The sequence below is a fragment of the Coccidioides posadasii genome, chromosome 1 (genome assembly GCF_018416015.2).
Source record: "Coccidioides posadasii str. Silveira chromosome 1, complete sequence".
In the NCBI taxonomy this organism is placed as follows: Eukaryota; Fungi; Ascomycota; class Eurotiomycetes; order Onygenales; family Onygenaceae; genus Coccidioides; species Coccidioides posadasii.
The window spans coordinates 3,944,296-3,959,542 of record NC_089407.1 but is presented as its reverse complement, the minus strand read 5'-3'; the positions used below and the strand labels follow the sequence as shown (position 1 = coordinate 3,959,542).

Sequence of the window (15,247 nt, the reverse complement as noted above, 5' to 3'; positions counted from 1 at the left end):
CGAGAATTGTCCATAGCTAGGTGGATAGTTATTTGGGGGGCACAATTCACCCACCTAGGAGCGTAGTCTGGAGATGAGGAAAGGCAATTTGGGGCGGAGAGGAAAGCATATTTGGGGGTGGAGAAGCTCAAGCCAAGCCTTGCGAACGCTGGTGCAGGAATGCTTGTTTTGGCGGAACCGCGAATGATTTGCAGAGACCAAGGCGACTGACGATCCTTGGCATCGTTCAAGGTTTTGAATTCGCCGAGTCAACAAAGCCAAACGCCCACAGCCACGGAGTCCAAAACGCGCAGAAATTCAGGATATCAAAAGCCCCTTCTACGGAGTGATTTCTAGTCCGGTCTATCACTCCATTTTTCATATCCACAAAAAGCCCACTCTAAAAGCAAAAAGAAACGGACGGACATCCCGGCCATCTTGTGTAGCATTTCTCCAAATCTGAAGTACAGACACCGAAGAGCCTAGATAAAATAACATCTAGGCTCAAAATGGCTCCCATGATAATACTGAAACCGGGGGGAGTCATCTCTTTGCGTTTAGCTGTGAAGCGTGGAATATAGAGCCCAAGTCTTTCGCTTACCCTTTGGTATGTCACGCCGTCACGCCACTATAGTCCGGATTTGATGGGTTTAGGTAAGTATGAGACGCCGTGTTTGGGTAGGGGCAATTCGACTAGAAAGGATGTAATGCAGGCAGGCATCGGCCAAACAAAAAACAAGGGCCATCCGCAAATAGGTGCTAGCCTTCGGACACAGTGCCTCTGGGGTATAAATATGGACACCTGTCGTCAAGCTTGGGAAATAAATGGCTTGGGAACAGGCCACTAAACTCATGATATGTCCGAGATACAGGAAAATCGGTCATTCCATGGAAGCTTTTAGCGCTCGTTCCATGGAAATCAAGGTCATGGAAAATGGAAAATCACACAGCAAAAGATATTTCGACAAGTAATAAATACCACCATACCTATAAAGAAACCCAAAAAAGGCAAAAAGGATTTGACAGGCACACGGGGAGAATAAAAAACCCAGAGGACACTTAAAGAAGCTCATTCTTCAAAATCTTCTACAGTAGCAGCCCTAGATTTTCCTTTCACAGCGCTGAGGTCAGGGGACGACTGTGAAGACAGCTCGGCACCGTTGGATAGTCCCTGAAGGGGCTCTTGGGACGAATTACGCTGCATAATCGATGATTCTGTTCCATCCACGATTTTTTTGGGTGTAATCTCGGAAAGGTCTTGTGAAGGTGATGTAGGCTGGTTGCCAGGTTCTTTTGATTTCGGTCGCATACTGGCTTGAACAAAATGGTGTTCTGAAGTTGGTTGGGACTCCTGCTCAGACAGAGTTGCCGGAGGTGCTACTGGGGGATTTGAAGGCCCTCCGGCCGACACACTCTGGGATGAATCTGCAGATAAATGCGAAGAGAAAGGAGCCTGTCCCAAAGACGAGCGATGGGAAGGAAAGGATAAACCATTAAAGCGCAAATTTAGAGGGTGGGCCGGTGGATGAGGGTTTTGTAAAGGCAGTATAGTCCATCCTGGCGGCAACGTAATACCTTCAGGAAGTGAAGGTTCTCCAGGTGTCAGAGTGGGATTTGAAACAAAATGGTGCTGGAAGGCAGGCTGGCTGGTATTCGATGAACTCGATATAATCGGGTGACGAACATTTGAAATCCCAGATGATGGGCGATTTGAATTGATTGCCCGAAGACGAATCAACTCGTTTTGAAGTAATCGGACTACGTGCAATTGGTCCGAGGTTGCCAAAAGAGAATTGATCTCCTGGTTGATCTGACGTTCAAGGGTCAGAATTTGGTCCTGAATGTTGGCACTGGTGGTTTCCACCCTGCTTAGCGACTCGGTTGGAGCGAGGTTTCCGGAACCGAAACCGAAGGATGTGGGCGGTTGGTGTGTCTCTAACGGATTCTGATTCTGATTCGCTGCTTGGTTAACCAGAGGTTGACCGGCATTAAGCTGCTGAGCTCCATCCTGAAATTGGTCTCCCCGCCCAGCGCCAAACCCAACACGGAGTGGACCAAGGTTAAGGACCCAGGCTCTGGGTCTTCCAGCAGGAGCCTGTGCATTTCCGGCGATGTGCTGGTTTGCTCTTGCCACCACATCCTCTCCATCGGGACCACCCTGGGCCCTTCCAGTCATGGTTACCGGACGCCTACAGGTAGGGCAATTTTGCTGACGCTCAAGCCAACTTCGAAGACACGAAAAGTGAAGGAGATGTCCGCAGGGCAGCTTTTTTGGACGTAGCCGTTCGGACATTCTCCCAACAGCCCGACCCTGACCAACATGGACGTTCGTAGTGTCAAACGGCTGCCAAGGATGCATTTCTTCCCTGCATATAATGCAAACGTCTTCCCTGGCAATTTCCTCCGCATTCGCGTCGGGGTATCGGTGGTTCATATCTCTGGTCGCATTCCGATAACGGATGAAGTCCAATACTCTTTTTACAAAAGATCTCATCGTTAACACCACATCCCTCAATATGTGGATTGGCAGGCCATAGAAAGTGAAGAGGATAGCAAAAAAGAAAAGGTAAACAACTAGCTTCAAGAAGTCTTGCTTAAGATTAGTGACCATTCGCCGCAAGTAAGTAAGAAAATATATATCCAACTTACCAGTAGCAAGATCAAGATAAAAAACACAACGGCCCTTCTCTTCCCATCCGGGCACATCTAACTCCATTTCTTCAATACTGTCCTCATTCGGCAAGTCGCGCGGGGGTTCTGAGCCAGTATCCTGACATGTACGTAAGATCTCCTCCCTTGATGCACGTATCTCGGCCCTTCTCTCTGCCAGTCTAGCCAGCTTTTGTTGCCGAACAATGTAGATTTCGGCAAGGGAGAGCGCGTACCGAGCAGTAGTCGAAGTCGATAGAATTGTAAGCACTGCAAATTCGAACCCGAACATCACCATCATATCGGGCCTAGCTTGTCTGAGAACGGTCTTAACGGCATATTTGAGCATAAATGAGTTAAAAAATACTGCTAAGAGAAGAGAAACGGCCAATCGTGTATGGAAAAGGCGGGGATTACTCGGAGGCTGCTGTTCGAGGATGTCTACACGACCCTCTCCAATCCATCCCCACACCTTTCCGATGAGGAGGCAGACAAACATCACAACGAACCAGCCCCCCAGTTCCCCCCGGAAGATCGTCATGGCGAGACAGGTTTCCGTAACCGCGAACCAGGCTTTTTCGTAAAGTTGCTCGGTTTCAATGGGTCTCAGACGGCCATAAAGCAGCCTTTGAAGGCCAAAAAGAAAGAATCCAACCACCAGGAGGCATACATTTGTGAGAATCTAAATTGGATCAACAATCAGCGCGTCCTCCACTCGGTGCAAGACCAGTACACGGGGAGTATTTACCATGAGGTTTGCATTGCTTTGCGAAAGATAGACGCAAGCAGAATAAAAATTTGATCGTTGATGCAATGCTTTTAAAATGACAGACATGGAAAGGGCAAGGGAAGCCTGATGCAACAGCCTTAGCAAAATGGACGGCCATAGAAGACTGATGAGCGCAGAACAATACGCACCCCAGCATATACAACCATTCTCATCATGACGACGGACGATGACGACCGCCACAATTTTCGAGAGCTCACATATGCTTAGTCTGTGATCAGGGATGAGTATCTATGAGTGTATTGTTCAAAATTGTCAAAAGGATGTAAGCTCCCGGCTCTTATGCCAGTTGCTGATGCCACCTTTGCGAAATGAAGCCCAGCTTCCGGATATGTAATTACGGAGCACATACCTACGGAGTACGGAGCAGTTACTTGCGCAATTCCCATGGAAATGGTTATGTAAGAACCTTGGCAATGCCGAGGCGGGAAGCATGCTACACGTGATACAGGGGACTTGAAACGGTTCTTAGTGGAGACAATTCCTATTAAGTTGACCGTTGGATCTGGCATTATGTTGATATCGCCTGGAATATTCCGGCGGGTATAGTTAACCAACTAATACCCCGTACTGTTGTAGCCAAGATGAGGGAAGTCAGGATATGGACGGAGGAATTATAAGTGTTCTTTTCAGGGTTGTGACTTTGCCGCCTATGCCATTTCATCTAGGATCCAGGAAACCTACGGGTCCATTGAACCGATTTCTCGATTTCTGGGGACCCTCACGTTCGTTAAGTCGATATCTAGGGCCCTACGGAGTACATGCTTGTCGATTAATCTTGATTCAAGTTCTAAAATAGATAGCAGTGACTGCATACATACGTTTAGGTAGCTATCAAAGTCCATAGACCTTTGCCTACTTAACGCCCAGAGATGTAGTTGCCAAAAGGTCTCGCGGGCTAGAGAGCCAATGTAAGGACACCGTGCCGGAACTATCTTGGACTCCTAGGTAGGTGTCACACGTCTTTGGACCTACAAATTTCCGCCACGGGGACTTGGGAGGTTCCAGCTTCGCCGCCCAGTGTAGCCTTGTGGACTCTGAGTAGGAGTGTACTTCGTATGTACGCCCCTACGTTGTGTGTATGTACTGGACGTATATGTACGTATGCGTTAACACTGTGGCAGCCTTGTTAGTTGAGCGTAGCCCACGCCACCGCTCTTGTGCTGTTTCAGCTTGTGGACTAAAAAAAGGCCGCGAGGCGAACCCCAAGTTGTTACTGATGCCAACCAGGAGCAAGCAAGTTTGCTCCCCGGTAGACGGGAATAATTTCTGGTAGACCAATCCTTCGAGGCAACGTGTGAAGTAACGAAGTATATCCAATACTCCGTGGCTGGGACGAAATAGAATGATTCGTTTTCCTCGAAAGTCACGTATAATGGAGAATGGGTGGAGCAGTTTGCTACGCTGCAGTTTCTCATATGCTTATGTATGAGCTGCTGCAGCAGTGACTCGAGGAAAATACTGATCAACTTCTCGCAGAATCAACTCACGGTTTAGTTGACCAATAAGAAGAGATTTTGGCCTTGTATAAAGTTCCTGTCACTGCAGCAGAAATGCAGAGAAGTTTTCCGGAACATATTCACGAGGAGCTCTAAGACTCATGGCTTGATTGCTAGAAAACTACCCCTGGTCTGCCTGAGATGTTGAAATTAGTTCACCTGCGGTAGCTTGCACATTTGGATCCCTGCTCTTCCATGCTCTCACTGATTCACTTTGCCTTCGCTGAATGCATTTCAGAGACGAGCTGATTCATAAAGCGGAAGATATGATGCTCTGAAATGATGCTCCCAAGAAATAGCTCGCACCTGCAGAGTGAAAAGGGCCAGCCTGGAGCCACATGGCAAAGCCATTCCTTGTTACTCCTTAGCAATTGATCTACATCAGGTCATAACCAGAATAAAAGCTGCCCTGAGACCCTGTCAAACTCATCATGCAGGTACCCTTATGACAGTAATGCGGATGGCCAGATATGCCCACTTTCATGCCCCAGAAGCTGAACATCTAGCCTGTTGTGTGGGGAAAATATGGTTTTGTAAAGGTGTGATAGTCGGCAGTTAGATTCGAACTTAAAGAAGTGGTGCTGGAGTCTGAAGATATGTATTTCAAGCCTCCTGGGGATAGGTGGTTTACTAGTCTAGAATGTCAATATAGAGCGGCAATCCTTAACCTGGGAATGGGGACTTATAAGTTCAACCAGGTACAAGAGGTAATGGTTAGTATCCTCAGCAGAGAAAGCACCCCATTGCTTACTTACTCTCTCTCTCCCTCTGTTTCCCTCCCCGGCCAATACCGCGCTGATATCACGAGTTTCAAAGATATATTGCAGCATTCACTAGAATTGACGGCCGGCAAATAGAAGAGATAAAGCGTAAGAAATTTCAAATGTGAGGTGATACGTACCCAACGAGGGTGCCGACAATAGAGGCAAGTTGTCGCAAAGGGTTGGATTGCCAATCTATACTTACCTCTATTTTTATTACGGCAAATTTTGGAAATACTTTTTCCAAGTGAGGCTGAGGTCACAATCTGAGCAAATCAAGCCATATATTAGGCTATCCGAGCAAACGTCTTTGAAATCAGGATCTTGTCGGGGTCCATTTCGTTGAATCAAGTTCCCGGTAAGCCGCTCCTAAGGAAGTTAAGGGTAGCCGAACGAGCAATTGTGGATTAGATTGGATTCTATAGGCCGGCATTGAACTATTTGTTTACCAAACCTAGCCCGAGTACTCGGATTCCCAAGAGAGTATGTCGTTCAATATGCGACAAGGCACATATAAACATGAGACCAACCGACCTCACCTCATCTCGGCAGAAGTTCCATCCCCGTCACGATACATAGCCACCTGGCCTGGGGAGGCGTATTGGTGGAACTTAATCCCAGGAGAACCCAAGGGTCGCGACGAGCATGACGGGAGGGGCGAGACTATTCGGAATCCAACATGGCCACAGCTATTGGATCCCTGCCCTGCACGATGCACGAGGAGCGTTGAGAGCACGTTTTCCGAAGATGATTTAGGTGGTTCCACTGGGCCGTTCGTAACATGTATTCAAGGCATGTCTCCCTCGCTCGAGTCTATTACGCACGATCCAATTCAGCGTCAGGAGAGTGGACGTTTCAGCCCGAACACTTCCGGAACATATGTTTCGGGAATCCCAGAGACAAAGCCGGGAATATTGTCGAATCTAAACCGGATAGAATATGCCGTCGTTGGGACGACATGTAACCTGTGGGAGAAAACTGCTTCTGCGGGGGATTTGGGACTATCCGAGTACGAGGAGGGATTGACAGCAGCGGCTTATCTTAATCAATATACTCAAGTCCAGCAACAGGTGTTAAATAACTGTGGAGGTGGTACGATGACAACGCTTCAAGCTCTGAATCACGATAAAACCGGCTTTCAATACTACCATGACCCGTTGACAACGCTCACCCCTGGAGATCGTACATGGGAGAATGAGAGTTGCTCTGAACCCGGCTCTTCGTTACTGTCACTTGGACTTCTCGATCCAGCCCAGCCATGGATGCTTCGAGAACCGGATCAGTCGTGTCCGTACTATGCTGGCAGTCTTCGCGGTTTCTTGATGGCATCGAACAACACGGGTGAAGTGAAAGAGACACCTTTGTACGACACTCCAGAGATATCGGATAGCTCGCCCCGACCGGGAATGACAACCCGAAGTAAGAGCCAAAAATGGGCCATTGGACAGGGCTCCTCTCACCGGAGCAGCTCAAAAGATGCATTCTTAGTCAAATGCAAACAATCGGGGATGTCTTATAAGGAAATCAAGGCAATTGGCCAATTTCCCGAGGCCGAATCGACTCTACGAGGTCGTTATCGAATGTTAACAAAACGAAAGGAGCATCGAGTCAGGAAACCAGGATGGAAGGAAAACGATGTAGGTGCTTACCTTCCTTGTCTAAAGTTTTGGAAGGATGTTATCTGACAGGAAGCTATACGTATTATAGCTACGCCTGCTTTTCGAAGCCGTCACCCACGCGCAAGGCCCTAAAATCTCCTGGAAACAAGTTGCTGAATACATTTGGAGGAATGGGGGCTCGTATCAATTTGGAAACGCCACTTGTAAAAAGAAATGGGCAGAAATTCGTCAAAATGGTCCGATCCAAGTATCTCATTCCGACAGCCAGTAGTACTATACTGTATCGCAAAACGTGTCTAGGGTATTAAATCGTTAAGTGTCCTCTTCCCCCGGTCTATCAGCTAGGGTATCTGCTTTGCATTCGACCTTCTCCCAGCTGTTTCCATCTGAGTCATGAATAACAACTCAACCACAGACAAATATTCGTACATATATGCAGTACCCGGAGCGCTAGTGACAGCAAAGCAACAGTGTATGCGGGCAATCTTCGCAATAGCTATCAGCCGGGTCCGTGGCGACTCAAAACGATGTAAAACAAGCATCGAAGCGTATGGTAAATTCTAGGACATAGATTCTAGGAGCATAGCATCTCAGTAATTACTAGCCTGTTAGATAGTGTGATCTCTAGACCGTATTCAAGAAATCGAGGCCTGAATTCGACGGGTATGCGCTTAGAAAAGCGGCCATGTGGGACGTTCAGCCCATGAGGTTAAGAAAACGCGGTTGCGTTTCGAGGGATCGCAATTGCTGTGAGAATCTGTTCAAGGTGGCTAGGTTCATCCCTGAGAGCTGTCCATTCGGATTCTGATTTAACCATCAATGTCCCAGCCAAGAGGGTTCCGTTTAGCTTGATGACGCCTTCATCAGGGATATTGGTTGTGAATTTAGGATCAAGAGGGATTCGCGCGTGTTCGCTCCGCCGTGGACAAATTGCCATGGCGGTTGTGGTCATCGCCAGGTTGTAGCTAATAGCGCTTGGTCCATAGGCTGTGAGAGCTGCCTCCTCTGTGGCTCCTGATGAAGAGTTGATGAACTCGTTAACAGCATAGATCGCCTTAGCATGCAAAGATACATATATCCGGTGCAACTCATTTGCCGAAGGCTCTGACGGGATAGGTAGCCAGTAGCAGACAAATGGCAAATCCAGCATCACGGGATGGTTATAGTCCCCCGATGGGGGTCCTTGCATGACCTGATCTATCAACGGCATCCAGTTAAGACTGTCATCGGTCTGGACCATATCTTCGATTGGTAAAAACTGTATATGCCTGTGAGGTTGACTTGCACCGCTGTGCTCTCCTGAATTGAAGAATGCAAATAATCGTCTTGGGGTATCTTCTGTCTGGGATGTTTCCCATGATGCCAGGCACGAGAAAGCAACTTCTAAATCATCCTTTTCCAGTAGATGGGCCTGCGGCTTAAACGCTTTCGTCGCCAAGATAAAATGATTTGGTATGACAGGGAACTTGTTCAGTACAAGAATATGGGACGGACTGGATGGTGGTATCTCGGCGACCAAAAGTTCCCGAGGGGGGTTTTCGAACGGATCCGTGTTTGTTGGGATTTCATCGCTTTTCACGGATTGTCGAGGAGGTGACTTTTTCGCCAACGCCGGACAGAATCTGAGCTGGAACTGCATGATTGTAAGAATGAATGCGCCTACTTTTAAATCGCTAGGGAAGGCGGGGGTGGGGGGAGGAGACTTTACGGGAATGCCAGAGAGCCTTAACGTGGTCAAGTCAGTCCTTGAAAAGAGGACGTCCCCAGATTGCGTTGCTGCACGAAAGGTCTCTGTGACAAGTGACACAAGACATTCTGGAAGACCAAGCAGCTCCTTAGAGTTCCATTCCCGTTGAAGGGGCCACATAGTTGGTTGGGTGGTTGGCCGAGGCCTCGGAAATGGTATTTGTGAGGAGTTCCGATGGTTGAGGAAATAATTAGGGGCCTTGCATACTCCGTACTTCAACATTGGATAAAATAGTGTTATCTCAGACACATGTTGACTTTAGAGGACACATTGGATAACAAAAGAACCTGTAACTAGTTAATAACTACAGAGTAATGTGTTATTATTAATTAGGAGTATGGGGTAAATAAGTTATCTCTGTCCTCCGTATACAATGTATGGTTCCATAGGTTCTTTGTCAGTCCTCTATTTTTGAAGATTGTTTAACTCAAATCACTCCTTCCTAAGCCTGAGATACTTTACACTTAACTCACCAAGCATCGTTTCCCTGATAGATCACAGTTTTGCTACTAATTAACCCAAAGTTTTTCTCCTTCTGGAAGGGCTCTCATTCCCTCCCACACTCTCCGCACCGCTCTCGACTCTGGATGATGTGTTGCCAAATTTTTACATAGTAGAAATAATTTTGTGATGTATCTCATAACATATCTTTCTTTTTTAACCTGATGCCTTGTAAGTCAAATGACAAGCTTTCAGACATTTCCCTAAAAAAACTGGCTTTTAATACAGTGAGAAGAATATGGTGGCAGGGCATCTGAGTTTGTGTACAGAGTAGGAATACGGGATAGGGGGCGATGGATGGAGTATATATTTTGGTTGATGATTGACGTTGGGTGGGTGTGTTGCTCCAACAGCCGATACTACTTTGTTTATGGAGTACAGAATACTCCGTACGGAGTAATCGGACAGGAATTCCAAATTGTGAGCCACAAATCTGTTAGTGACAAACTAGTTGGTTATGCTGGACAGAGAACATAAGTTTAGCGCAGTGGTTGGACCTAGTAAATTAGTCACTGCCCGGGGCTTCCCTGGAACCAATCCTGCCTTGACTGAGCAATGAGACGACAACTCCGTCCTTTTTCTGTACTTATGTATGTAGCTGCTTTATGGGTGCATAGTTAATGGTAAACTTTAGCTCCTCTTTTCATCTCCTAGAGAAGCATGGGGAGCAATTTTACAAAACTAGTTCTCTGTGAAGAAAGCCATTGAGGAGGAAAGGAAAGGAAAAAGGAACCAAAAAAAGAAAAAATAAAAAAAAAGGCGAGCCCATCAATGGAACAAGGAAGTGATCTTGAAAATTTTTTGAGCACCTTGCCAGTTGGGCATAAGATGGGTTGTACAAAGTACAGGCATACAGATAACACTTCATGCATGAACTACCAAATAAGGTAATTAACAAGTTAAAAGGTTTGGAGTGCGTGAGTTTGTGGCGCAGGCTTTCTTGGCCTTTGATCCTCCTGGTTCGGATGGGGCACGCCGCACATCAGAAAAAAACACAAATTGTTAAAAAAAGAGAAAATGAACCAAGGTGAAGTGGTCCTTATGATTGTTTTGTCCCAAAAAAAAAAAAAAAAAAAAAAAAAAAAAAGAACAAAGGAAAGAAAAGGAAAAGAGAAAAGAAAAGAGAAAAGCAAAGAAAGAGGCCGACTCCATGTTTCTGGACAAGGCACACCAGATCCTCGAGGCCTCGGGGATGCCGAAGAACCGGTGGACCGCGCGTTTGGAAGGGCGGGTTCGTATTATTTGTTCCTGGTTGATGTTGCGGGTTGGGTCGTGGGGGGAGGGTGAAATGCTCGTCCGGAGATGACATCAGGCAATGTCCGAGGCGCTCGCTGGGGGTGGCTCGCACCGCACATTCGCACTTGTATTTCTGGCGGGTTGACGGTGAACGGAGTACTCCGTGCAGCTTTTTTGGGAGGAAAAGGCCAGGGATGGAAGAACGAGCAGGCCCGGAGGCGGGCACCTCATTGGCGAGCGGGGCAGGGAGAGAGTCCGTCCCAGGATCGGAATCTCAGGCTTGACCGACTCGCAGGGAGGGCGCACTGCAGCGGTAGGGCTGAGAACCACCAATCGCATCGACGCCCGCAGCGCCGACAGGGTGGTGTGGAGACCTTTTAGCGCCGTTTTCCCGGGAAGTCGCGCCCGTCAGAACGGTGAGAGAACCAACTGGCAACACCCGCAACCAGCACAGGGACAGCAGCTAGGCCGCACCCACCCATGCAACACTTTCTCGCCCACACCCGCTCGCAATCACACATCGTACTTCGGAACAACAGAGGCCCGGCCATCACGGTCCCCCTCCTTCGCGCCGGACCGGCATCCACACTTGTCATCATCTGCATCACCATGTCCACCGCAACTTCAGGGCGAGATGCACTCTGAGAACTACATTATTGTTTCCCGGGGTTTTTTTGTGTGATTTGGATTTTACCCTTGCACTACTTGTCTTAGTCTTCTGTCCGAGGTGCGTTAAGGTTTGGCCGGAGCCTTAACCTTGGCAAAACACTGTTTGCTGGTCCAAGCCTCCTTTCGTCCCCTGCCGTTGGCGAATGAACATGCCACAACACCAACACTCATAGGTTGAGCCCCTGCAAACCGGCTCCTCAACACGAGTCCAATCATTTCCCTATAGGGTCATAAATGCTCTGGAACTATTTTCACTGGTTCCTCTACACTAGCCTTGCTGCGCATCCTGCATTCTCTGGGGCTCAAGCTCCAGATGTCGATCTTCCATCCCTATAAAGCATCCTCCCCGGCCATGTCGTTTGGCCATGCTGTTCCGCGCAAAACTATTTAATATTATTAATTTGGGAAAGTTGATCTCTGGACATCGATGTGCTGGCTTGCTCAGAGGTTATAATCATTCCCACCTCCCGCTCCCGCTCCCCTCTCACAGCCCCAACCCCCTTCGCTCCCATTTTACTTTCACAATACACCCGGCGACGACCTCTTTCCTTGAGAAAAGAGGAAGAGGGGGAAAAAAGATAAAAATAAAAAGAAAAAGAAAAAGAAAAAGAAAAAGAAAAAGACCAAATAATTAAAAATAAAAAAGAAATAAAAAAGGAAAGTTGCCTCTGCAGACCATACGAGCCACTGAAAGCCCTTGATTGCATTCTGCTCTGCCTCGGTGGCCGCAACCGGATTTCGGATCTGTCATTGGCCACTTTCGACGCTACCGTCACGTCCACGCTTTGCCCAAATTCGCAGCCTTTGAAGATTTGTGCGGCTGGCCCGAACCTTTCTACCTCTCGCAGTGGCTTTCCCGAGTCAAACGGGCTCCCCTTCCAGGTGCCTTTCCGATTCGTAGCTGGCGTTGCTGATCGCGATTTGTGTTTGGATACATTGCGGCGACATAGCGCCCGGTGCCATTCTTTTGCGTTTGATCCTAAGCGACCAATACCGTACCATTCCTGGAGGTATGTTTGTTTTGTTGCCGGGATTATTGTCCTTGCATTGGCTAATCCGTTCTGTCCATCATCCTCGTTTCGATGTTTGTATGGCTTTGAACATGGGTACAAGAGTACGCTAACATGTATCGTTGAACAGAATTTAGTGTGTCTGACTACGAAGGTTTTGTAAATCGTTCTTGCATCTCATCGAAGCCTCCCGAACATTCAAAATCTGGCCGGTTGTTCAAGATAGCCTGTCTTCGCGTTGACGAGTACCATGCTGGAGCTGGAATTCCCACCACAACCATATCCCTACTCCCAGGACCTCTCGATGGACCCTATGATTAGTTGCATTTCGAGTTCAGCGAAGGGTGACGAGCAAACATCTGTTGGAGCCTACACGTCACTCTTATCCGAGACGTATCCTTTCTTCATCCACCCATCTTTCGCATCAGGCTCCCAACAACCTATCCCCAAAAGCCAGCCCTATCCTAACCCGTCCGCATCCCCTTCTATTGCAACCTCCCAACCGGAGCTGTTGTCGTCTTGCAGCTCAATATCCACCCACTCCATTAGCAGCGCCCCCTCATCCTCCATCGGGTCTCCCCACCGGGATACCTGGCCGGACATGAATCCGGGATCTGGCTTTGAGGAAAATGCAACAGTCAGTGACAGAGGTTATGCTCAAGATTATTTATCTAATACCATTGATGCCGACGTTTTGATCTCACATGCTAAAATTTCCGATTGCTTTGTTGGTACGTGATTCAATATCATCCCCCGCAAAAAACCTAGCCTTTCAATTCCTCGACTCTGCAGTCTCCGATTACACATCCCTAGCTACAAAAGTATGATATGGTTCGGTTGAACTTCGTATTATGCGTGAAATAGTGCGCGCACTTCAGTTGGGGCCTTTTTTTTTTGAGCCAGCTCAGACACACTAACGTATTTCTAATTTGTTTAATCAGACCCGTCCTTGATTCAGCCTACCCAAGATCCCAATAATTACCAGCTCCCTGTCATATCATACCCAGAAGATCTACAGCTTTGCTTTGTTACCTCTCCAACACTTGGTCATCAACCGTCACCGCAACTCCACCACGACACCCAGAAGCAATTCCAGCAGCGACTGGAGCAGCAGCAAAGGAGAGAACCTAATTTTCCCATTTCTAACACACAGCGCAGCCTCCCCCAAGAAAATAAGGCACTCACAAGAAGGTCTTCAATCTCATCTGTCCGCTCCCGTCCTTCGGTGCGTAGTCCCCAGCTAAGCCACATTGGAGTCGAGGATGAAGGCAAGGAAAAGGGGCGATGCCCTCACCCAAATTGCGGGAAAACGTTCAAAGACCTCAAAGCGCATATGCTTACCCATCAATCCGAAAGACCAGAAAAGTGCCCGATTGTGAACTGCGAGTATCATCTGAAAGGGTTTGCTAGAAAATATGACAAAAACCGTCACACACTGACCCATTATAAAGGAACAATGGTTTGCGGTTTTTGTCCTGGTTCTGGATCTGCTGCAGAGAAAAGCTTTAACAGAGCAGATGTTTTCAAGCGTCATCTTACTTCCGTTCATGGAGTCGATCAATCCGCGCCCAATAGCCGGAAAAGGACCCCGCCCAACTCTGTGAGAAATCCGTCCGGTTATTGTCAAGATGCGACTGGGAAATGCTCGACTTGCACGGCAACCTTTTCTAGTGCACAAGAGTTTTATGAGCACCTAGACGATTGTGTCTTGCGCGTTGTACAACAGGAAGAACCAAGCGAAGCGATCAATATGCGGCGTCTCGCCGAGGTGGAATCTGACGAGGCAGTTAAACAGACAATGAAAAAGCATATGCTCGTCAGCCCGACTAATGGCAACAGCAACTTTGCCAGTGACAATGATAAAGAGGACAACAAACGGGATGGATTTTCACTCGAACCTGGTTCAAGCAAGGGGCCAACAAGGTCAAATATAGTGAACAGGTTTCTGCCCCCGAATTCTGGTGCGATTTCCAAATCTCGACCGTCAGTTGCGCGGAGACGCAATAATCGAAACAACTACCCGCCCTCGTGGGGATGCCCAGCTAATAAGATGAAAATGAAGCGCCGACTCCTCTGCCTTTACGATGGTCCACGACGGCTATGGAAAGATGAAATGATGTTGGATAATGAATTCGAAGTCCGTTTGAATCTGCCAGGAGGTGACGGAATGGGACGCGAAGCTTATGTGACTGACTTGGACGTGGAGACCTTAAAGCGAGCTGAAGGAGTTCTAAACGCGACGCAGGAGGAGAAGGGACCTTGGGACTCTGCCTCCCCCGGCCGCGGATTGATCGGTCCTGCTGCCGTCCCTATACTCGGAAATACAAATGATATAGTGGATGAAATAAACATTGATGAGCTAATGTCTTGAAAAGTGCATTGGAATGAAGCTGGATATCTCTTATTATGCATATGTCCCTCTTTTCTCATTTCGCTTCCCGGAGAATTATACATATTTTATTTGTCTATATCTCTTGCTAATGCCTTCTACCCCATTTTCCCCCAATTTTATTTTCCTTTTTTCCTTCCCCCCCGGGCAAACTTGTATTTATACTCATCCTTTCTGAGCTATATTTTTGACGTCGGGCAAACGACCCAATTCCTAAGCAGCTTGTAGACATTTTAACTAAATCCGCATGACTTACATCCTGGGTCTTACCATCCTGAGGGGAAACAATGACGCGCTTGGGGCTTTATATATTCACATGGCTGGCGGTTAAACGTATTATAACAAAAATTTTCGGCCCGCAAAGGCCTTCTGTAGCCTTCCTACCAATTCAGCACGGAATC

General features: G+C 47.7%; 4 protein-coding genes across 5 annotated transcripts; 2 read left to right on the top strand and 2 right to left on the bottom strand.

Annotated features, from left to right (window-relative positions):
- Nucleotides 1-221: 221 nt before the first annotated feature.
- Nucleotides 222-3,700, bottom strand: HRD1_1 (E3 ubiquitin-protein ligase hrd1). 2 transcript variants are annotated; one of them, XM_003070677.2, is made up of 4 exons: nucleotides 3,547-3,700; nucleotides 3,377-3,481; nucleotides 2,629-3,310; nucleotides 222-2,568 (listed from the first exon to the last, which is right to left on the bottom strand). In XM_003070677.2, the coding sequence occupies exons 1-4, from the start codon at nucleotides 3,571-3,573 to the stop codon at nucleotides 1,049-1,051; spliced, it is 2,334 nt and encodes a 777-aa protein (XP_003070723.1). In that variant the 5' UTR covers nucleotides 3,574-3,700; the 3' UTR covers nucleotides 222-1,048. The 2 variants fall into 2 exon arrangements, with proteins under 2 accessions (XP_003070723.1, XP_065979528.1); XM_066123454.1 differs by having other exon boundaries at nucleotides 3,377-3,700.
- Nucleotides 3,701-5,345: 1,645 nt separating this feature from the next.
- On the top strand, nucleotides 5,346-7,813 carry D8B26_001153 (uncharacterized protein; the record flags this gene model as incomplete). The annotated part of the gene is made up of 4 exons (XM_003070678.2): nucleotides 5,346-5,351; nucleotides 6,028-6,033; nucleotides 6,134-7,312; nucleotides 7,383-7,813. The coding sequence occupies 4 exons, from the start codon at nucleotides 5,346-5,348 to the stop codon at nucleotides 7,563-7,565; spliced, it is 1,374 nt and encodes a 457-aa protein (XP_003070724.2). The 3' UTR covers nucleotides 7,566-7,813.
- Nucleotides 7,814-8,003: 190 nt separating this feature from the next.
- APA2 (bifunctional AP-4-A phosphorylase/ADP sulfurylase) lies at nucleotides 8,004-9,251 on the bottom strand (the record flags this gene model as incomplete). Its single annotated transcript, XM_003070679.2, has 2 exons — nucleotides 9,003-9,251; nucleotides 8,004-8,927 (listed from the first exon to the last, which is right to left on the bottom strand). Exons 1-2 carry the CDS (start codon nucleotides 9,159-9,161, stop codon nucleotides 8,004-8,006), a joined length of 1,083 nt encoding a protein of 360 aa, XP_003070725.2. The 5' UTR covers nucleotides 9,162-9,251.
- Nucleotides 9,252-11,744: 2,493 nt separating this feature from the next.
- On the top strand, nucleotides 11,745-15,102 carry D8B26_001151 (uncharacterized protein). Its single transcript, XM_003070680.2, has 3 exons — nucleotides 11,745-12,457; nucleotides 12,588-13,188; nucleotides 13,399-15,102. The coding sequence occupies exons 2-3, from the start codon at nucleotides 12,708-12,710 to the stop codon at nucleotides 14,826-14,828; spliced, it is 1,911 nt and encodes a 636-aa protein (XP_003070726.1). The 5' UTR covers nucleotides 11,745-12,457; nucleotides 12,588-12,707; the 3' UTR covers nucleotides 14,829-15,102.
- Nucleotides 15,103-15,247: the final 145 nt, after the last annotated feature.

Excerpts from the sequence above, each read along its gene's own strand:
- D8B26_001151 (XM_003070680.2), top strand. The coding sequence starts at position 12,708 with ATGCTGGAGCTGGAATTCCCACCACAACCATATCCCTACTCCCAGGAC. Across the intron at positions 13,189-13,398 it reads AATTTCCGATTGCTTTGTTG|ACCCGTCCTTGATTCAGCCT; the intron begins GTACGTGATTCA and ends TTGTTTAATCAG.
- HRD1_1 (XM_003070677.2), bottom strand. The coding sequence starts at position 3,573 with ATGATGAGAATGGTTGTATATGCTGGG. Across the intron at positions 3,482-3,546 it reads GAATGGTTGTATATGCTGGG|GCTTCCCTTGCCCTTTCCAT; the intron begins GTGCGTATTGTT and ends CTGTTGCATCAG. Across the intron at positions 2,569-2,628 it reads TTATCTTGATCTTGCTACTG|ACTTCTTGAAGCTAGTTGTT; the intron begins GTAAGTTGGATA and ends ATCTTAAGCAAG.